General features: G+C 32.7%; 1 protein-coding gene across 4 annotated transcripts; it reads left to right on the top strand.

The window, feature by feature from the left end:
- Positions 1-4,070: 4,070 nt before the first annotated feature.
- LOC100813413 (transcription repressor KAN1) lies at positions 4,071-10,805 on the top strand. 4 transcript variants are annotated; one of them, XM_006591256.4, is made up of 6 exons: positions 4,071-5,726; positions 6,030-6,106; positions 6,631-6,676; positions 7,078-7,234; positions 10,062-10,161; positions 10,317-10,805. In XM_006591256.4, exons 1-6 carry the CDS (start codon positions 4,706-4,708, stop codon positions 10,434-10,436), a joined length of 1,521 nt encoding a protein of 506 aa, XP_006591319.1. In that variant the 5' UTR covers positions 4,071-4,705; the 3' UTR covers positions 10,437-10,805. The 4 variants fall into 4 exon arrangements, with proteins under 4 accessions (XP_006591319.1, XP_006591321.1, XP_006591320.1 ...); XM_006591258.4 differs by having other exon boundaries at positions 4,073-5,726; positions 10,065-10,161; XM_006591257.4 differs by having other exon boundaries at positions 4,080-5,726; positions 10,320-10,805.
- Positions 10,806-20,747: the final 9,942 nt, after the last annotated feature.

Raw genomic sequence — 20,747 nt, forward strand, 5'->3', positions numbered from 1 at the left:
CTGTACTTTGGCATGGTTTAATAAGTAAAAGAAAAACTAACATGATATGCAATCTAATAAAATTGAATCTGATTCTTAAATAAAATTGACTTTAAATATGAAAAAATGGAAATTTTCAGTAAAAGTAAGATAAATTTTTTAATAAAAATTAGTCATTAGTATTAATCATTTATAACAATAATATATTGACACTCACAAGATGTAACTTAGTGACTAGTAATTTGAACTCTTTAAAGTATATGATATAGATTTAATTCTTTGACTATCAAATAGGTTGTGGGATACTTTATTTTTTAAAAAAATATTATTACAAAAATATATATAATATAAATAAAACAATTTATATAAATTATTATACAAATATCATTTCTAAAAATAAATTAAAAATAGGGACTGTAGAAAAAATTAAAAATATTGATTATGTTAAAGGTTTAAAATTTTAGTGTGTTTACGGATATCAATTGGGTTCAACTAAAGTTATAATTAACATCAATCCAACACTCATCTTGCTTCTATATTTAAGTATTGAAAAGTATAAAGCTCCTGTTTAACGTGAAAACTGGTTTCAGACACATTCTTTTTTTTTTTTAGACGCATTCTTAGTATTTAGAAATAATTGAAAAATAATATATTAAATATTATTACTTCATTTATAATTTTAGAATCCTTAAAATAGAAATTTGTTTTTAATTAATTAATTAATTAATGAGGACTGTTTCTGGAAAGTGTTAAAGCTTTTTATGGAATTAATTACATATATAAAATATGTAGTTTAATTTTCCATGTGGAGGTCATTAGTTAATTCAGTTTTTTTAGGTGCCTATATATAAATGGAGAAGTAAACAAAAAACCCCTTGTGTACTCCTTTCTCACTCACACTTGGGTCAATGATTTTTTTTTTCATTAATACTTTTTTTAAGGAATTTTCATTAATACTAGTAGCTTGTACACGGAATATTATATAAATCGATTACGACCAGAGAATTTGAAAAGGTAAACAACATATAAAAGCTTTGTCCTAACTATAACTGACTTTTCCCATTTAAGCAAGAAAATGAGACACTATTTCATTAATTTAATAATAAATAGACATATTTTCTATACATAAATTGTGTAGAAAGATAGAGATATTTATATACTTAAACACTGAGGAGAGGGGAAGAATGTGTCATACATGATGTTGTTTTTATGTTTCTAATATGTTTCATGGAAAATTACCATAAATTTTTTGTACAATAAATTAATTTGTGGGTTTTGACCAGAGAGAGAAATAAGAAGAGCTACGCAATCCCATCCTTCTCCCTTAGATGTGTTTAATGTGCAATATTAACTTTTAATATAGTATACTCCCCAGGTTCTTAATTATAAAATATTAACTAATTCACACACATAATTAAGAAAATAAATTAATTTAGTTATTAGTATTAAAATTATTTATAATTGTAATATTTTTTAAAGCTATCCTTAAATAATTAATTTATGAAGAGAATAATAATAATGAAGTTTTAATTTTAAAAAATGAACTCTTCAATTCTTCTATCCTCGTGAGAGAAGGAGATACCATTTATTATTAATCGATCAAAGTAAAATTATATTTTGATAAAAAAAATTAATCATTACAGGTAACAATTAAAAGTGAGTCTTATAAAATTAAAGAAACAAGAAAATTTTAAAACAATCTCTTATATTTAAGAATGGAGGAAGTACATTTTTAATTAGGGGCTAACCAATCCTTTGAGCGATGCTTGTTAGTATTTGTCTTTTATTAACAAATGCATGTAACATTTAAAACGTTCCCATGGTGTCAAATGGAAGACAAATGTAAAGAAATAGATTAGTTAAAGGGATTTAGTTTTTTTGTTTACACAAAGGGGTTTAGTTCATTTAATTGTGTGAATTATTATAAATTTTTGGTTTTTAAGTTTAATTTTTATGAATAAAAAAATAAAATAGATTAATCTTTAGTAAAGTAGTGAAATGGAGTCGGAGGTAAGACACTCGATTACTCATTATTGCATAAGTATTTAGACTTTACAAATATGATTCCAGTTCACCCAATGCTCATCTACATTCTACACCCATAGAGAACACCTTTTTATCTGTATCTCAAAATCTTATTTTAATTTATTTATTTTTAATTATAATATAATTACTTGAAACATACTTCTTAAGTTATATAAAGCATCGTTACGATATTACTTATTTTGACGAATTTAATTATCATAAAATTTGGTATAAATCGATAAAAAAATATATTTAATATGATCATATTTGTTAAATAGTATATTTTTTACATTAAGCTTTACATATTTATATTATGTAATTTTTTTCAATTTTAAATTAATTATTAATTTTAGTTATATGACTTATACTTAATGATGCATTTTATCATTAATTATTTTTTATTTGATAAATGATATTTACTTAATGATTAACACTGAATATTATTAATCATTCTTCAAGAATATACATACACATTCATAATCTCTAGCTCTTCTGTGTTTTTGATCTTTAAAGCTCAAAAAAAATCTTTCTTTAATGTAATTGACATGACATGGACTTGTTTTCGGTTTATATATATATAAGTTAATTTGGAGACACGATGATTTTTTTCTTTTTAATCATCAAATTTAGTTCTTACCACCAACATTTTTTAATGACTTGAGTTGATATATTTTTATAAAAAAATAAATTTTTTCATAATTTGATCTCTTCTTACAAATAGCTACTTATCCTTGCTAATTTTACTTATGTGACACAGTATTATAAAATATTTCTTTAAAATTATGATAAAATTTAGTAAAAACGTTAATTGTTTTTATGAAATAATCATACAATTTATTAATTCGTTGCTAAATGCAATCAAATTTTTATTTCATAATATACAAAAATGAGAAATTATATTTTGTTTTTGGCATAGTGATAAATATATGTTTGGTTTTAAACATTAATCCAAATATATTATCTTTTTTCATATGTTTCAATGTCTTAAAATACCAAGCATTCATCCAATATTATGATATCATAATGAAGATCAAGGCATAAACTTAAATTTATTACTTCCTCTCATTTTTTTAATTTCTTTTATTTTTAAAATTTTAGTGATGATTTTTTTAAAAATTATATATAAATCATTTGTACTAATTTTAATTTTTCTTGTAATGATTTTCTTATTTAATTTGTTGGAGAGTCCTCACTCACTACCCGACTATTGACTAACCTAACTAATTTCACTCTGATACTAATTATTGAAGAGTTTGAGGAAGCATATGAAAGAATTAACAAGCTAATATAACAAGAGTTACCAAAAAAATATATACCATGCCTCTGTTAAAAACCATAAGATTTTTTTTTGACAAGAAAAACCGTAAGATATTAAGGATATGGATGACATCTCTTATATATTTTTTATTCAACCCTTTCTTAATTAATATGGGACAAACCACTCAAAGTAAATTTTTCAACACTATTAATAAGAAACAGAAAAGTCAAAACGCAGACCTCCCTATAATTTTAATTTAATTTATTTTTTCACACACACATGAAAGCATAATAAACTCAAGACCACGTGTTTATGAAATTTGGGGTTCCTTTCATCTAAACCAACCACACACATGTATCATCTTCATCACGTCTATCTCAAATTGAGCTTGGATTGTTGCGCCTGTTAATATGTATTTAATTAAGGAAATTCCGCATATGTAGTCTTCTTATCCTCTAATGTCTCATTTGTAAATATTTAAAATCCTTCGACACTTTAAAAAAATTAATAATGTTTGTGTATCATACGTCTCACTAGTGTCATTTTCCAAGATATACTCTCGAGGAAAACAAAACGCAAATCCACCTGTTTTTTCTTTTCCATGACTTTCTGGAATTCTTTTCCATTTTCCTTTCTTCCATTTATTTATAAAAGAAATTAAATTTAATTTAAAAAATTAATGTAATTATATAAGATTCTATCATGTTCACATTCATAAAAATAATTTATTTAATAAAAAAATTATATTTAATTTTTATTATATGTAAAAAAAAAATTAAACGAGTCACAATTGTTATGAGTGGGATTAGTCTCCTCTTGAAAGATTTGTAGCCTCTCACCATGAAAAAAAAATTAAATTAAATTCCCTTCTCATCTCTCCACTGTTAGCTGAACATCACTGCCTCCTATCTCTTCCTATCTATCTGTCTCTCTCACTCTACCGTCCTCTCTTCACACTCTCTCTTCCGCTTTCTCTTGAGTATGTCTGTTTTTGTTCACTAAATACTGCTATCATTCATTCTTCCTTTTTCTTCTTAGCTTTCTCTCTCTTGTACAATCTTCTTCAATTCTCTTATAATAATTACTATTATTCTTTTTAGTTTTTTGGTTCATTCAAAAGCACAAAGTTTTCTTCTCTGATAGCTTAGAGTTTTAGCTTTCCAGATTCTGTCCCGGGGAAAGCCTAAAAAGAGCAAAGGAAAAAATAGAGAAAAAAAAAAAAAAGAATTGATTTCATCATATGTGTGTTGAAGAGCACTGAAGAAGAACAAAACAAAAGGATTGTTACACAGTTTCTCTTGCCTGTGAATATTGCACTTTAATCTCAAAATCTGATTTTAATAAAGGAAAAGAGAAGCACCCTCTTTCTCTCTCTCTCTGTCTCTTTATATCTCTCTCATATATATTCTGTAACCATCAAGCTATATACCCCTTCTAAAGAAGATGCCCTTGGAAGGGATTTTCATTGAACCTACTTCAACTTCTATACCAGATCTTTCCCTTCACATAAGTCCACCAAGCACTTCCTCTTTCTCTTCTTTGATTTGCAGCAATAACAACAACAATAACAACACATCCGGTGGTGGTGGTGGCATCAATTATGAGGCACACAATTCAAGAAGCACAAATTTCCCTTCTCAAGCTCACACCGAGCTTTCTTTGGGAAGGAATTTCAGTGTTGGAGGAGGAGGAAGAGGTGGAGGAGCTCTTGAAGAACCACCACCACATAACAACAACATCAACAATAACCCTTATTATCAAACCCAAAAGGCTCATTTGCAACATCTTCATCAACACCATTCTAATGCTTCAAGAGCAACGACAAGTACTACTACAAGCTCCTCCAATCACATGAGTCACATAAACTATGGGGTTTCTTTGCTTGATGTGTCATCAGAAGGAATGAGGCCAATCAAGGGGATTCCGGTGTATCACAACCGTTCATTCCCTTTCTTGCCCTTGGAACATTCAAGATCAGACAAGGATCATCATGCCAAAATGTGTTTATATCATCACATGCCTACATATCCCTCTTTGTCCTCTTCTTGTTCTCCTCTATGCCCTTCTTCTTCTTCTTCTTCTCCAGCTGCACCCTACTTCGTCGCGACCGCAGCAACAGCAGGGGGTCTGGATCCCATGTCCTACCTGAGCTGCTCAGGTGGGACCACAAACCCCGCGGCGCATAGGGCTGCAACAGCCACAAGGTTTAATGGATTTTCCGGGGAGGCTTTCAAATCTCATCATCCATTGCACCACCATCACCACTCATCATCATCATCGTCATCACCACAATATGGGGTTGGACCTGGACCCTCTCATCATGAGGTCTCTTCAGGGTTGATGAGATCAAGATTTTTACCAAAGTTGCCAGCAAAGAGGAGCATGAGAGCACCGAGAATGCGGTGGACAAGCACACTCCACGCTCGATTTGTCCATGCTGTGGAGCTTCTTGGTGGCCATGAAAGTAATTAATTAAAGATAAATTACTTATGTTTTTTTTCCCCAAACTTTTTTTCCACTGTTTCTTCTTTCCTTTCAAATTTCAGTCCCTTCTTTTTAAAATATACTCTTTTTTTTTTATATATAAAACTTTTGACTTTAGTTTCACTTGTCATATACTAGTAATATCTTATTTTCTTGTAATGAAAGAATGTGCATTAGACTGTTGGGTAGTAGGTTTCTTTTTTTTTTTTTTTTTCCTTCTTCTTCTTCTTTCTTTTCCTCTTTTAGGCTTTTTGGCTAATGTTATCTAGCCGATGAATTTTAGGAGCTACACCAAAGTCAGTTCTTGAGCTCATGGATGTGAAGGATCTCACATTAGCTCATGTGAAAAGCCATTTGCAGGTATGTAATGTTTTATGTTTGGTTTCTCTCTCTCTTTCTCTTGTGTTTTGTTTTGGTGTCTCCAAGAGAGGCACATTAGCCGATAAAAGAAAGCAGTGAATGTGGGAGTGGATGAATTTAAAGACTGTAGTGAGCTTAGTAGGAGGCTTTATCGTCTGAAACGAATCAGACACGCACAGCTTCTGCTTATAGAGAGAGAGAAAGAAACAACAGACAAAAGTCATCATTTACCAATAATACACCCTCTCATTACCACCTTATCAAACATCAACCTCGTGATTAATGAGGAAACCACAGACAATCCAGAGGCTATAACATAGAAGAGGGAGAGAGAGAGAGACAATGTTGAATTGAAGGGGATCTAAATGGGAATCACCATCTATTTTATTTCTTTTTCTTTATAATTTATTTCATGAAAAAGAATAACTATATTATATATTACATGTGTGAGTGTACTTGTTCATGTAGTTCTATTTAAAGTGTGGAAATGAAAATGCCTTGTTTATGTGATTTCTACTTCCCAGATGTATCGAACTGTTAAGACCACTGACAAGCCTGCTGCTTCTTCAGGTAATTCATATTGCTTAACCTTCAACCATTTTTTTCCTTTATTAAGCATAGTCTTGTCTTTTTTCTACACTAATTTCATTTCGTTTATATGTAACACTATATAAAATGAAAATGCCACTTACGTTGTTCTTTTCAGACATATTTTTACCGCTGCTTCCTTTTTTTTTTACCGTGCAAGTATTATCTGATCCATTTTGTTTTCTATTGTAACTCTCTTAACCTTACACTGTGTGCAAACCTTTATTATTAAGGCTTTTTTTTACTAAGATATATATAAGATATCCAATAAGACTTGCACATTACTCCAAGACAAATCATATAAAATTTATGAAGATGCGTGCATGCATGCATACATACATATATGAATATTAATTTTGTGTCATTGTTTTATTTTGTTGTAGGCCTTTCAGATGGATCAGGAGAAGATGACATGTCTCCAATGGGAAGCAGTGGTGGAATGCGTCAATTTTCAGACCAAAGAAGCCTTTCGGATCGACCAGTGCAACAAGATATGGACTACTCTTCAGCCAACAACACACTATGGAGTAACTCTTCAAGGTAACATATTATAAATTTCTCTTTCTCTTTTTGGAGTATATATATAAAATTGTTTCATATGTTTTGTGTGCTAGTATGGACGTAAATTTTTAATGTTTGTTTTGGGACACTGCGTTGATTGATTTCTTTTGCTTTTGCATGGTATCTCTCTTAGAAATCAACGCACGTCCAACCATTACACTCTTTTTTATGAAGAATAAAAAGGGTTCTTGTGGCAGCTTTTGCTTTACTTGTGTTTGATTTTCTTCTTTCTTTTGTTTCCTTTATATATCTTTGTACATTTGTTAATTTTTTTTTCTCCATAGATATGTTAGCCAATGTCAAAAGAAAGCTACAAGACATGATAATCCAACGTTAATTAGGATAAAAGGAAAGCAACCCGAGGCTTCTCATTCACTTTTCTTTTTGCCCTCTCTATTTTCTCCTTTTAGAAGTGTGTGTGTCCTATTACTACCTACTTATTACTACTGTCAAATGCATATTTTATCTTAAATATTGAATATTGTAAAAATTGTATGTGAGTGTTATTCTCCTTCCTCATACTATAGATTGCATAATACACAAATGGTTAAATCCTTCGTATTGAGTATGTTTTCCTTCAAGATTATATTACTACTTATTAACAATGTATTTTGAAATATATCATATAGTTTGGGGAAATGTGCATATCCTATTTAAGTTCACTTGAAATTACATTTCTTTGCTTTTATATCTTGAAGATGTCGCGACAGAAAATGCTGGATGGATTCTCATGTATCTACTCATTGCACTAATTATATCAGAACATATAACTAAGTGATTAACATAAACAATTGGAATCATGCATACACATATAAATACATGCATGTACATACTTAAGAGTTTTTTTTTCCCAAAAAGAGCGCGCAAAAGATAGATTTATACTCCAAGGGGATGAATTGCCTCTCTTGCAAGTAAAGATAGCTAGCAGGTAACCTTTTGTTTTTTTGGGGAGGGGAGAAGGTGTTCTAATTCCATTTAAAAATCTTCCAAATTGTTCACTACTTTTGACGTTGACCCTTAACATTGTCTTCAACAATGTATGTATTCATGCGTCTAGTTATACTTTCATCATAACCATGATCTTCTAAAACTTGAGAGGCCTCTCTCTCTCTCATTCAGTTTCTTGATTTACTAAACTTTAGACTAACACCACTTCTGTTTGTCGTAAGCTTAAACTAATGGTTTAAAACAAATCATTAAAGAAATGTCAGCTTTGGTGGAAGCAAAAGGCTGATAATCGTAAGTTTGAATAATAATGGAGTTATGTTGTACGTATGACTGGCAGTAAGCATGTGCCTTGCCTGACCACATCAATATATCGCAATGAGTCCTTTGTTACTTTTTTATATAGTGTAACTTTTATCATGATTGTAATATGTAGGCTTACATTTGTTTTAAATGATTCTCTTTTAATGCAATATATATTCACACAAAGAAAAGTAATTTAGCAACCAAAATTTATAAGTTGGTTTGATTTTTTTTTTCTTTATCCAACAATTTCTATCGATATAACAAAATATATAGATACATTTCTCACTAAATCATTGGTTAATAAAAATAGGAGACTATACATGCATAATAGATCAAAAATAATAATTTCATAAAAGGCTAAAAATAAAATTTTCACTTCTTATATTTAAATCTTTTTTTTTTGTTTTTTTGGATCACAAATATAAGACACTTTTCGAATTTATGCATGTGCTGTGATTGTTTCTTCTTTGAAATTATATGTGTGACTCTATCTTTGAAATTTTGTCCAGAACCCATAGTTTATAAAAACTAAATTAGTTTGGTCCTTCAGATCTTGATATATCTTAACTACGCCTGAGATAAAGTAACAATATTTCAAGCTCAACATTAAATATATTGTATATGGAAGATATTTCGTGACAAATTGACAATGATTAGACAACAGATATCTTTTTTAATCTCTTGTGTTGACTGCTAATCTGCTATGATGTTGCTTGATTAATTATGATTTTGATATTCTTATAACATGTAAATGTAATTCGTTAAAGTAGTTTTGGTTGTTATGATTGAGAGTAAAAACGAGCCAAAAAGATTCATGATATGTTTCACAAGACACACAATAGATAGTTCATAGTTCATATCTGATTCTTCTTGAACTGATCTTAACTTCCGAGTCTATGAAAAAGAAAAACTAAACTGGGATTAGTCTTACTTTACTGTGAATGTTCCCTAATTGAATAAGATTATCTTTTTTGGAATAACAATGGTCCAAGATAAAAACACATAATGCACCAACACAATATAAAGTGGATTCAACCTAAAAGCTTTGAGCTACTTAAATCCGAGTGTTTTCACTTTTTTCTATTGCACCACCATGATTTGAATGCTATGGTCTTGCAATTCAGTTGAGACATGTGATGCATATAGCTTCTTAGGCCAGAATAGAAATTTCCACTCTTACCAACTATGTCTGTCCTTCAATTAATCCTACCAAAACCATCTGTATTCCCTGCCCTCTCCAAGCCCAGATGCTCAAGGAAAAATTTGTGATGAAGATTAATCAAGCTTATTACAAAGTACACATATAGTAAAGTTTTGCAATGCATTGACTTTCATAATTATGGTAAATATGCATGACTTATAAAACAGTTATCGTTAAAATCAACTTACCATTATTTTTTTTTGAGAGGCATATATATTTATTTGTAATTGAATAATAGTGTAAAACTTGTTTAAATTATTAGTGTATATATTATTTGGTATATCTATATAGGAGCAATGTCACTAATACAATTTCTTTTGACTTGCTTGCGTCCTTGTGATCTTAATTGATCAGCAGTAGAGAACCATGGCAACAAAATAACTCTAACGACATAGATGGTTTCAGACCCCCAATCTTCCAGTCGCAGCAAATATCAGGAGGGCATCAAATTCAGGTACTAATTAATATGGGTCATATACTTATAATTGTTGTTATTAATATATCATACCTCAAATTCATGTTACTAATTAACATGGGTTATATACTTGTAATTGATGTAGTTAATATAGCATACTTCATGTATGAATGATTGCATATTTCCCTAATTAGCAGGAGTGTGATTCAACCCAACTCAAGAACAGTTTGTCAGGATCGAATTTAGAGTGCAAGAACCCAAGCTTGGAGTTCACATTAGGAAGACCGGACTGGAATGGCAAAGGGCAAGCCTAATTTTCATTGGTTCCCTTTATTGTCTCTAGCTAGTTTGCTTAATTAGTTTAATTACAACCCGGTAACATGTGACAAACTTCATAATCTTTCCTGAAATAGAAAGGTGGTACTATATATAAAAATATATATTCAGGCAGAAAAAGTAAAAGCCCTATATAGTTCCGCTAAGTTTATCCTTTTTTGGAAGTTTTATGACTTCATGAACAATTTTGTTTAGCCTTTTTCTTGTATTTAACATTTTATTTATTGGTGAGGATGAGGTACAGGGAAGAAACTGATATGTAGCAGCTGCAAATTAATGCAGAAGAACAATGAAGAGAGATAGAGAGGAAGAAGGGGGAAGAAAATATAAAACTTATTTTGATTAAACGGTGGAATTCTCGTCTTCTTTTCCTCTTGCTGTATTTCATTTTTTCTCAGCATATATATCAAACCCTACTAAAATATTTAGCCAAGTTCAATAGGATAAATATATAGTTATTAATATTACACTATTCCGTAAAATGGTATTTTACATGGGAAGAAAATCACACACACATGTGTGCGCGCGCGTACACATATATATATATATATATATATATATATATATATATATATATATATATATATATAAAAGGCAATTTAAACTTTATTATCAATGCAAGTCCAACAATTAATCCAAGTAAATCACAAGAGGCATTCCTAAGAATTTGAGGTTTACGTACAAACCAAAGAGAATATAAGGTGCTAAATAATTATTAAATCATGAATCAGTAAGTTAATATTTAAATCATAATAAGAAATAGTAATGAAAAATACTAGAAGTACATAAAGTATGTATAGTGATTACTGAAATAATTTAAAACTAAGCACGTAAAGAAAGCGGAGATAGATCAATGAAGGAAAATGAATTATTGCGTCAAGCAAAGAATGGAGAGAGTCACTATATAACAGGTTATAGGGACTGTGGTGAAAAGGAAGCATTGATCATGGGTGAAGCAAAGAAATGAAAGTGTTTAATGGAAATCTAGAATTAGTAGATCTACCGCGCACACTTTTTTATATCCAAAGAATGTATAAACAAAGGGACTAAAATTCCCTGCAATTAGGGATTTATAATAAATTCACAGTCAGTTAATTGAAACATAGATAGATGAAGATTTGTCTGTTTATATTTTTCCTTGACAAATTAGTCTTAAAATATGTAATTAAAATTTGAACGGTCCTATATATCCAACGATGTCAATTCTGCATGACTAGCTGCACGAAATCTTTCCATGAACAAAAACTTAATTCAGAAAGGAATGAAGAGGGGTTTCTCAAATCAATGTGTTGTAACATTGCAATCCAAAATATTAGAAAAATGAATAAAACTGAGGCCTAAAGCCATTCAGAATTAAAGAGGTATAGGTTTAATTTAAAGAAAAAAAAAAACTTTACAAAGAAATTGCATGATACATGAGAAAGCTAGGTTGAACCCGTATATTGTGGAGGATAAAGGAACATCTAAAATGGTGAAATTAAATAAGAATCACTTTGGGCTAATAGATAACAAAATTGAGGAGGTTATCAATCAAGTAAAAGATATGAACATTATTAAATGGGAAAGTCTTTGGCTGAATGAAGAAGAATTGCGCAAAAGAAAGAATTGCGCAAAAGAGTTGATTGTTGTGCAAGTTATACATTGCCAAAACTTTAAGAATGAAAAGTATTCTAACCATACAAAAAGTCACATCAAAATAACTTAATTAGGAATGGTAATATATACAAACTCATTTTTTTAATTTATGGTTTTCTTATAAAGAGAATGTGTATAGAAACATATCCATGCATGGGTTGAAAATATAGTGTATCGACAAAGAATATAGAGAAAGTGAAAGATGAAATTAAACAACATTTCGAGTTGTTGGATAAAGGAAGTGAAAAATGTAATGGAGGTGAACGATGAAATAAAACAAAATTAACATTTAAAGTTTTTTTTATGGTTTGCATATAAAAAGCAGGTATGCATCATTATATAAGGTTGAAAATAAGACTAACAAAAATTATTATTTATTATTAATATTCTCCTCATACGAAAATAAATAAAAGTTATCTTAATTAATTATGAGATTCGTTAGATTGCTACAAATTCATCGTTATTCAAACTCAACTTTATTGCTTGTGATGAACTTCATTAGATTGCTATAACTAAATGATAAGTGTTAAATATGAGAAATAACGCAGACTCGAGTCCACTTCAGTAACTATAAAAAGAGAGTCAAGTCAAGAAGAAAAAACACATCGAGTGTTAGAGTACTCTAATACACACCTAAAGCCTGAGAACTCTCCCTTAGGAAATTTTTTCTTTTCTTCCATTATTTTCTATTCCCTTCTCCACCATCAGTTTCTATACCCTTTTTCAAGTGTAAGACTCTTTATGATTATGAGAGGTTAAACCCTTAGTTAGAGTCTAGCAAGCCTAAAATGCAAAAAGATGTATTGTACACTTCATATATCTATCAATGCAAATAGGTATTTTTTTTTCCTATTGTCCTTTCTTATTTTAATTTCATGTATCATTCGTCATTGTATCATCTTTAGGGGTTAGGTGCTCGACAGAGGGTAATCCTTAATAAAAATACAAGGAAGGTCTTACATGCATCAATTTTAGGTATTAGTCGTTCGACAGAGAGTAACTTCTAATAGAACTAAAATGAGTGGTTATCTTAATAAAATCATTGCTAGACATAGAGTGATTGCATTATGCCCATGCATCAAAGCAAACATCTAGAATTAGAACTTCATGCATTTTATCTATTGAGTCTTTGCAAAGATATTTGAGAGATAGATAGGTAAGATAGGCTTGTCATCGTGAGACATCAGAGACAAGTATTCTAATAGATGTGAGTAGAAAAAATTCACCTAATTGATAAGAAAAATTTAAAATAATATATCTTAGGCAAATAAGGCATGCTAAGTCCTAATATTCTCATCTCATCGAATTTTCTATTATATTTTTTGTCTCTTATTAATATCTATTATTTTAGTTATTGTTTCTTTTCACTCATGTTTTACCTCATCTCATCTTTTCCTCTTATAAATTGGAAATTATCCAACGCGAGTACAAAACAAAGTCCCTGTGAAAATCGACACTCGGACTTCGAGTCTTTACTACTTAGACATTTTGGTACACTTACCAAACGGTCAACAAGTTTTTGGCGCTGTTGTCAAGGACTTTATTTTTCGTACTTGGTTGCCATACATTTTCAATTTGTAAGAATTAATTTTTTCATTCTTTATTTTTTATTTATTTATAATTTTAATTTTATTCATTAATTTTCTTCTCCATTATTTTTCTTCTATAATTTTCACGATAGTGCTTATTTTTGTGTATGTGAGGTAGAACTGCAACTAAAGATTTAGCTCCACTAAATCTGGAAATTGAAGTCACTTGCAGGTGTAACAACGCTGCAAGAAGAAGAAGAGAGCAAGAAATACAAGGAAACACTCAACCCTCACCTCCACCTTCTCCACAAAGCTACTATCAAATGGAAGAGGAGCATGCACACTGAGTGACACTAGAGGACTACTGTTAACCATTTGGCAAGTGTACCAAATGTCCAAGAAGTAAAGACTCAGAAGTACGAGTGTCGATTTCCACAGAGACTTTGTTTTGTACTTGTATTGTATAATTTTCAATTTATAAGAGAAGAGATAAAATGAGATAAAAGATGGGTAATAAGAATAGTAAACAATAACAGATATTAGTAGACAAGGAAAATAGTAGGAAACAAAAGAATTAATAGAGAATTCAATAAAATGAGAATATTAGAACCTAGCATGTCTTATTTTCCTAAGACATATTATTTTTTATTTTTCTTTATCAAGTGAATTTATCTTACCCACATCTATTAGATTACTTGCTCCTGATGTCTCATGATAACTAGCCTATTTTACCTATTTATCTCCCAAATGTTTTTGCAAAGATTCAATAGATAAAATGCATGAAGTTCTAATTCTAGCATGTCTTATTTGCCTAAGACGTATTATTTTTTATTTTTCTTTATCAGTCAGGTGAATTTATCTTACCCACATCTATTAGATTACTTGTCCCTTATGTCTCACAATGACAAACCTATTTTACTTATTTATATCTCAAATGTCTTTGCAAAGATTCAATAGATAAAATGCATGAAGTTCTAATTCTAGATGCTTGCTTTGATGCATGCGCATAATGCAATCACTCTATATCTAGCAATGATTTTATTAAGATACTATTTCCTTTTAGTTCTATTAGAAATTATTTTCTGCCGAGCGACTAATTCCTAGAACAGATGCATGCAAGACCTTCCTTGTATTTCTATTAAGGATTACCCTCTGTCGAGCACCTAACCCCCAAAGATGATGCAAGGATGAATGATGCATGAAATTAAAAGTAAGAAAGGATAATAGGAAAGAAAACACTTGTTTGCATTGATAAATATGAAGTGTACAATACATCTTTTAGCTTTTTAGGCCTGTCAGGCCATAACTAAGAGTTTAGTCTCTCATAGCCATAAGAGTCTTATATTGAAGAAGGGGTTTAGAATTGGTGGAGGAGAAGGGATGGAAAAAGGGAATAGAAATTAGAAAATGATGAAAGAGAACAAAGAATTCCCTAAGGGAGAGTTCTCAGGCTTTAGATATGTATTAGAGTGCTCTGAGACTCAGTGTGTCTTTTCTCCTTGGCTTGACTCTCTTTTTATAGTTGCTAAAGTGGACTTGGGCTTGTGTACTCGCGCTTAGCACACTCTGCTCGCTTAGCGCGGGTACTTGTATTCATGCTTAGCGCGTTCTGCTCGCTTAACGCGGGTGCTTAACTTCGCCCTGAGCACCACGCCTCTCCCTCGCTTAGCGCCAGTGCTTGTTTTAGCGCTAAGCACACAATGGGCTGGGCCTTGTTCAATTTTTTTGCTTATTTTCTTCAGCTTTTAGGCTTTTAATTCCTCATTTTCATATCTACAAGCCATGAATAAGAAAAACATTAGTTCTTAATAATTAAGCATGAATAACTGCTAAATAATCATTTTTAAGGATAATTTCATTAATTTTTATTATAAAAAGCAACTCATATTTAACAGTTATCAATAACTCTAGTACAACTACCCCCCAATTCTTCACTAGTATTGCAAGGCCGGAGGTTCAAGTGGCCAACATATATTATCCCCACTCTCTTATACAACCGATACAAGGAAACCTCTTCCACGGTCTACCGAACAAGGATCCTTATGCTTATCTTGCCACCTACACAGAAATTTGTAACACGGTGAAGATAGCTGGTGTTCCCGAGAATGCCATACACCTTAATCTTTTCTCTATTTCTTTGGCAGGGGAAGCAAAAAGGTGGCTACACTCCTTTAAAGGCAATAGCTTGTGGACCTGGGAAGAAGTTATAGAAAATTTCATAAAGAAATACTTTCCAGAGTTAAAGACTATAGAGGGGAAGATGGAAATATCCTCATTCCATCAATTCCCCGATGAATCACTCAGCGAGACGCTCGACCGTTTTCACAAACTACTCAAAAAGACGCCTATATATGGGTACAACGAGTTGGTGCAATTAAACATCCTCATAGATGGCTTGTGACCACAATCAAAGCAACTCCTTGATGCATCTGTAGGGGGAAAAATCAAGATGAAGACAACAGAGGAGGTAATGGAGCTGATAGAGAACATGGGAGCCAGTGATCACGCTATCCTTCGTGATCGACCCTACACGTCAACAAAGAGGAGCCTTCTAGAACTCACAACTCAAGATGCAACATTGGTCCAAAACAAGCTATTGGCCTGAGAAATAAAGGCCTTGACGGAGACCTTCAGCAAGCTCCCTCAACAACTACAAACGGTAAATCCCTCTCATTCTTCAATCATGCAAAATAGAGGGATGCCACATCTACGGTGGAGCACACAAGCTAGGGTAATGCATAGCCCAAGAAGATTCTTCCAGGGAAGTGAACTACATGGGAGCTCAAAATCGCTACAGATTCCAAGGCTACAACCAAGGAGGACTGTCGGGATTCAACCAAGGGAGGAATTTCACACAGGGCATAAGCTGGAGGAGTCATTTGGGGAACCAGTTCAACAAAGAGCAAAGAAGTCAACCTGGCCTGAATTCCAACCAAGGGATTGATCTTTATGATAAGACCAGCAAGCTTGAAGAGACATTAACTCAATTTATGAAGATATCCATGTCCAACTACAGGAGCATGGAGTCATCTATCAAGAACCTGGAGATACAAGTGGGACAATTAGCCAAACGAATGGCCGAAAAACCCACCAGTAGCTTTGGAGCTAACACAGAGAAGAACCCGAAGGAGGAATGCAAGGTGGTGTTGACTAGAAGCCAGAGGAAAGCGCAAGGAGACCAGTCTAAGGAAGGAAGGGCAGACAAAGAAGGAGAGAAAGAGGAAGAAGAGAAGAAGGTTTTAACCTTTAAGACCAAAAGCCAACGCGCTAAATGAGTTCTTAGCAGATGAAGAACAGGAATAGGCACGCTAAGTAAGTAGCACACGCCCAACACGCATAGTCAGATGCTCCGGTTCATCTACCAGGGCCAACATATTATTGTTCAAGGTCTTCACAAACTCTCCGTACACCTGGGGATGGACCCACCACTTACGCCCTAGAGGCCTTCATCCAGCAGGTTGCTCGGCCAGGAGTCCAGCCCTCTACTAATGGGGGGTGAGCCCTCATATGAAAAAGGCCCAGCCCAAGATGCGCTCACCATGTGTGTTAACCGATTGGCAAGTGTACCAATTTTGTGACAAGTAGTAAAGTACTCAGAAGTCCGAGTGTCGAATCCATAGGAAATTTGTTTGTACTTAGATTGATGCAAACCCAATTTAAAAGCAAGAGATAAGGAAATAATAGATAGGAGATAAGATAAAGATTTAGCAGAAAAGATAAATATTTAAAGATAAAAATAGAAGATAGAAAATATTTGAATTAAAAGATGATAGAGATAAAAGAAGATAGAAGATAAAGAAAGATAAGATAAGAAAATGAACGATAAGATAAGATGAATCAAAGATAAGATAGGATGAAATTTGAAGTAGAGAAGGTAAAAGGGAAAATAACAAGAAAATTAAACAATGACTTTTGTGTTAAAGGTTTGTTCAGAATAAGATAATGTTGGGACCTAGTATGCCTAACTACCCTTGATGCAATTTTAACGATGTTCTCTATTGAATGCTTTCCCAATTTCCATCTCACATCTACTAATATACTCAATTCGGATCCCTCACGCTGAAGAGCCTAATTTTTATATTCTCTCTCCCAAATCCCTTTGCAAAGACAGAATAATAAACAACATTAAGTAAAAAGATGTTATGCACAGACACAACAAAATCACGCTATCCCTAGCAATGTAATGTTGAGATGTTCTTTCGTAGTTCTTTTAGACATTACCACTTCCCAATGAATAATCCCTAAAACAAATGCATGGATGGCCAAACCACACAATAATAATAAAAGCAAGAAAGAACAATAGAAACTAAAATCACATTAATAGATAAGAAGAATAGTTACATTACAAGAGCTTTTGGCTGCTAGGTCCCAACTAAGGGGGTTTAGCCTCTCATAGTCATGAGAGGCTTTACAATTCAAAGGCTAAGGGAGTGATAGATGACAAGTAACAAGCCAAAACAAGGGGCAGAATGGCTAAGAAGAAGATTTCCCCTACAGGAGAGGCTTAGGATATGGATTTATGCACTGGAAGGCTCTAAGACTCGGTGTGTTTCCTCCTTGGCTTGACTCCCTTTTTATAGCTGCTGGAGTGGACTTGGGGTTGATGCAAAAAATCTTCCTTATTTATCTTTTTGACATCTTTTGGATCTTTTTTTTTTTATTTTAATCTTCCCTTTTCAAATCTGTAAGCCATAAATAAGAAAAATATCAATTCATATCATTTAAGCCAAAAATAACTGCTAAATAAATATCTTTAACAATATTTTCAATATACTTTTATTATCAAAAATAGTTCATATTTAACAGTTATAAAAATCCCCTAAATTGAAAACTTTGCTTGTCCTCAAGCAAAAGACAAGTTCTGAATGTATCAACACATGAGATAACTATGAAACCTTTTCAAACCTTTCACTGACTGATCCTGAGCTTGCATTTGTCTTGATCTTGTGATGGAAGTATGAAGGAATACACATGGAGATGCAAAAGGTTAGCAAGTAAAGACTTCATCAAGGCAGACTTACCATACTTCATTCCTCACAAGGCTAGTGTTTCCCTCATCGCACAAGTGTCTTGGCTAAAAGTGATTTCAGTCTAACGAATTAATTTAATATTCCCAACTTTGTACTTCATCTAGGTTAATGTAATCATACACACATATTGTGGATCACTAAGGACTTTTTAGGCTTGTAATGTGGCCGGGCTAACAAGGAACTCATGGTTTTTCTTGGGATTCAAAATTAGGTTCTATGAGAGCACCTACCTAATATTTTCATATAACCCATGGCTTTATATTTTATAGCCCCAACATTCCTGCTATTCCTAACAGCACACAAATTTAGAACTTAGGTTGCTATCAACTCTTTATTTGAAACATTTTTTTTTTCAATGGAAATTGAACTGGTACTGTAGCAACTCATCATATTTTATCTTTGTGTGTGTGCTGTTGGTGACGTTCTTGAAACAAAATTTTTCACCCAACCAAAATTTCAACTCCCCCAAATTAAGGGTAGATTTGCCTTGACCCGTGCTCTCCTACAACCTAAGATAACGTGTTCATTAATTTCATTAGGCTCAGGTTTCAAAAACAATTAATTGCATTAGGCTCAACAGGGTGCAAGGGATCCATTCAAATAATAGGTTGGCTATTTGGCTAAGTGGCTGAACAATTTAATACAAACATCGCCTCGATCCTTTCCACATTCTGTATGTACTCAAACAGTCTAAGAATCATGCAAAATCTGGAAATTAAGAACAATCTCATAATCAAAGTTTTGCACAACTCACCGGACATTTATGAAGTACTTGGCTTACCATACCATGATTTTCGTTCAAGCATGCTAACCTCTTCTTTTGTGTTTTCGATTCATACTTCATCACTCACAATGATGCCTGCTTACACAAGAATCAGAGTTGTCGTAATTATCTCATCAGTACACAGTATCCCATGCATCAATTTATCTAGAACAAGTCACAGCCCATTACTAATTTCCTCTGTCTCTATCATGCAAACTTTTTATTGAATGACTGAAATTAAACTACTTGAATTAGCGGCTGAAATTAAACAAAAACAAACCGCTAAAATTAAAATAAGGAAACAAGCAACCAACAAGGAAAGAAAAATTAAAGACAATAAAAATAAAGAAAAGAAAGGAAAAAAAATTATTCCTGGTAAAAATATTGGGCTCTCAATCCTGTGTAGGTCCTGGATCCCAAGCTCTATGAGCATCTCTGATGTCCGCAACATAATCATCTTTAGCTACACCAAAGGTGTCACCCCTCCTAACAAAAGGACATTTGCCTCCTGGCCAAACAACCTAGGCTAGGAATTCCTCCGGCGTCATCACTGGTTGTTGGAGGGAGAGAAGGTGAAGGTTCTGCATTAGTAAGTATCAGCTATGGTGGAGGCTATGCAACATAGAGAGAAGTTGTTCTGGCTGAGAAAAAAACATAGAAGTTTGGCCGATAGGTGGATGAGAGATAACTGGCGGAGGGACCACTAGTGGAGGAGCTGGTGGAATGTCTGGAGTGGCTTGGGTCTTGGTGTGCTTTGGCCCCAGAAAGATACTAGAAGAGTCTTTATGATTCACTACTGGTTTGACTTCATTTTCTTCTAGGAACAAAGAATTTAGGTGCCCCCTAACAAGCTTACCTTTTTGCTTAATTTCCTCCACCTTAAAACAAGTCTTGTTATCACTGGGATGCTTACTTACTTCAAACAAGTTGAAGGTGGCTTTCTGGTCTTCCACGCTCATCTCCAAGTTGTCATTTCCCATGTCCACAACGCATTTTGCAGTCACCATGAATGGCCGACCCAAAATCAAAGGGATCTCAGCATCTTCTTCAATGTCCATGATTACAAAGTCCACCAGAAAGGTGAAGTGGCAGACTTTGACCAGGACGTCTTCCACTACTCCAAATGGTCTAGCGATGGAGCGATCTGCGAGCTGGAGTGTCATCCTAGTGGAGTCAATTTTTAGGTTCCATATTCTCCTACACATGGAAAGCGACATTAAATTGATACTTTCTCCTAAGTCAATAAGAGCCTTTCCTACCGATATGTCTCCAATAGAGCAATGGATGGTGACGCTTCCTGGGTCTTTGAACTTAGGAGGCAACTTCTAAATC

The sequence above is a fragment of the Glycine max genome, chromosome 11 (genome assembly GCF_000004515.6).
Source record: "Glycine max cultivar Williams 82 chromosome 11, Glycine_max_v4.0, whole genome shotgun sequence".
Taxonomy (NCBI): Eukaryota; Viridiplantae; Streptophyta; class Magnoliopsida; order Fabales; family Fabaceae; genus Glycine; species Glycine max.

What these genes read in the sequence shown, in the direction of transcription:
- LOC100813413 (XM_006591256.4), top strand. Translation starts at nt 4,706, where the DNA reads ATGCCCTTGGAAGGGATTTTCATTGAACCTACTTCAACTTCTATACCA. An exon ending in GCTTCTTGGTGGCCATGAAA is followed by an intron (nt 5,727 to 6,029) that starts GTAATTAATTAA and finishes GATGAATTTTAG; the next exon opens with GAGCTACACCAAAGTCAGTT. An exon ending in CTATGGAGTAACTCTTCAAG is followed by an intron (nt 7,235 to 10,061) that starts GTAACATATTAT and finishes TTAATTGATCAG; the next exon opens with CAGTAGAGAACCATGGCAAC.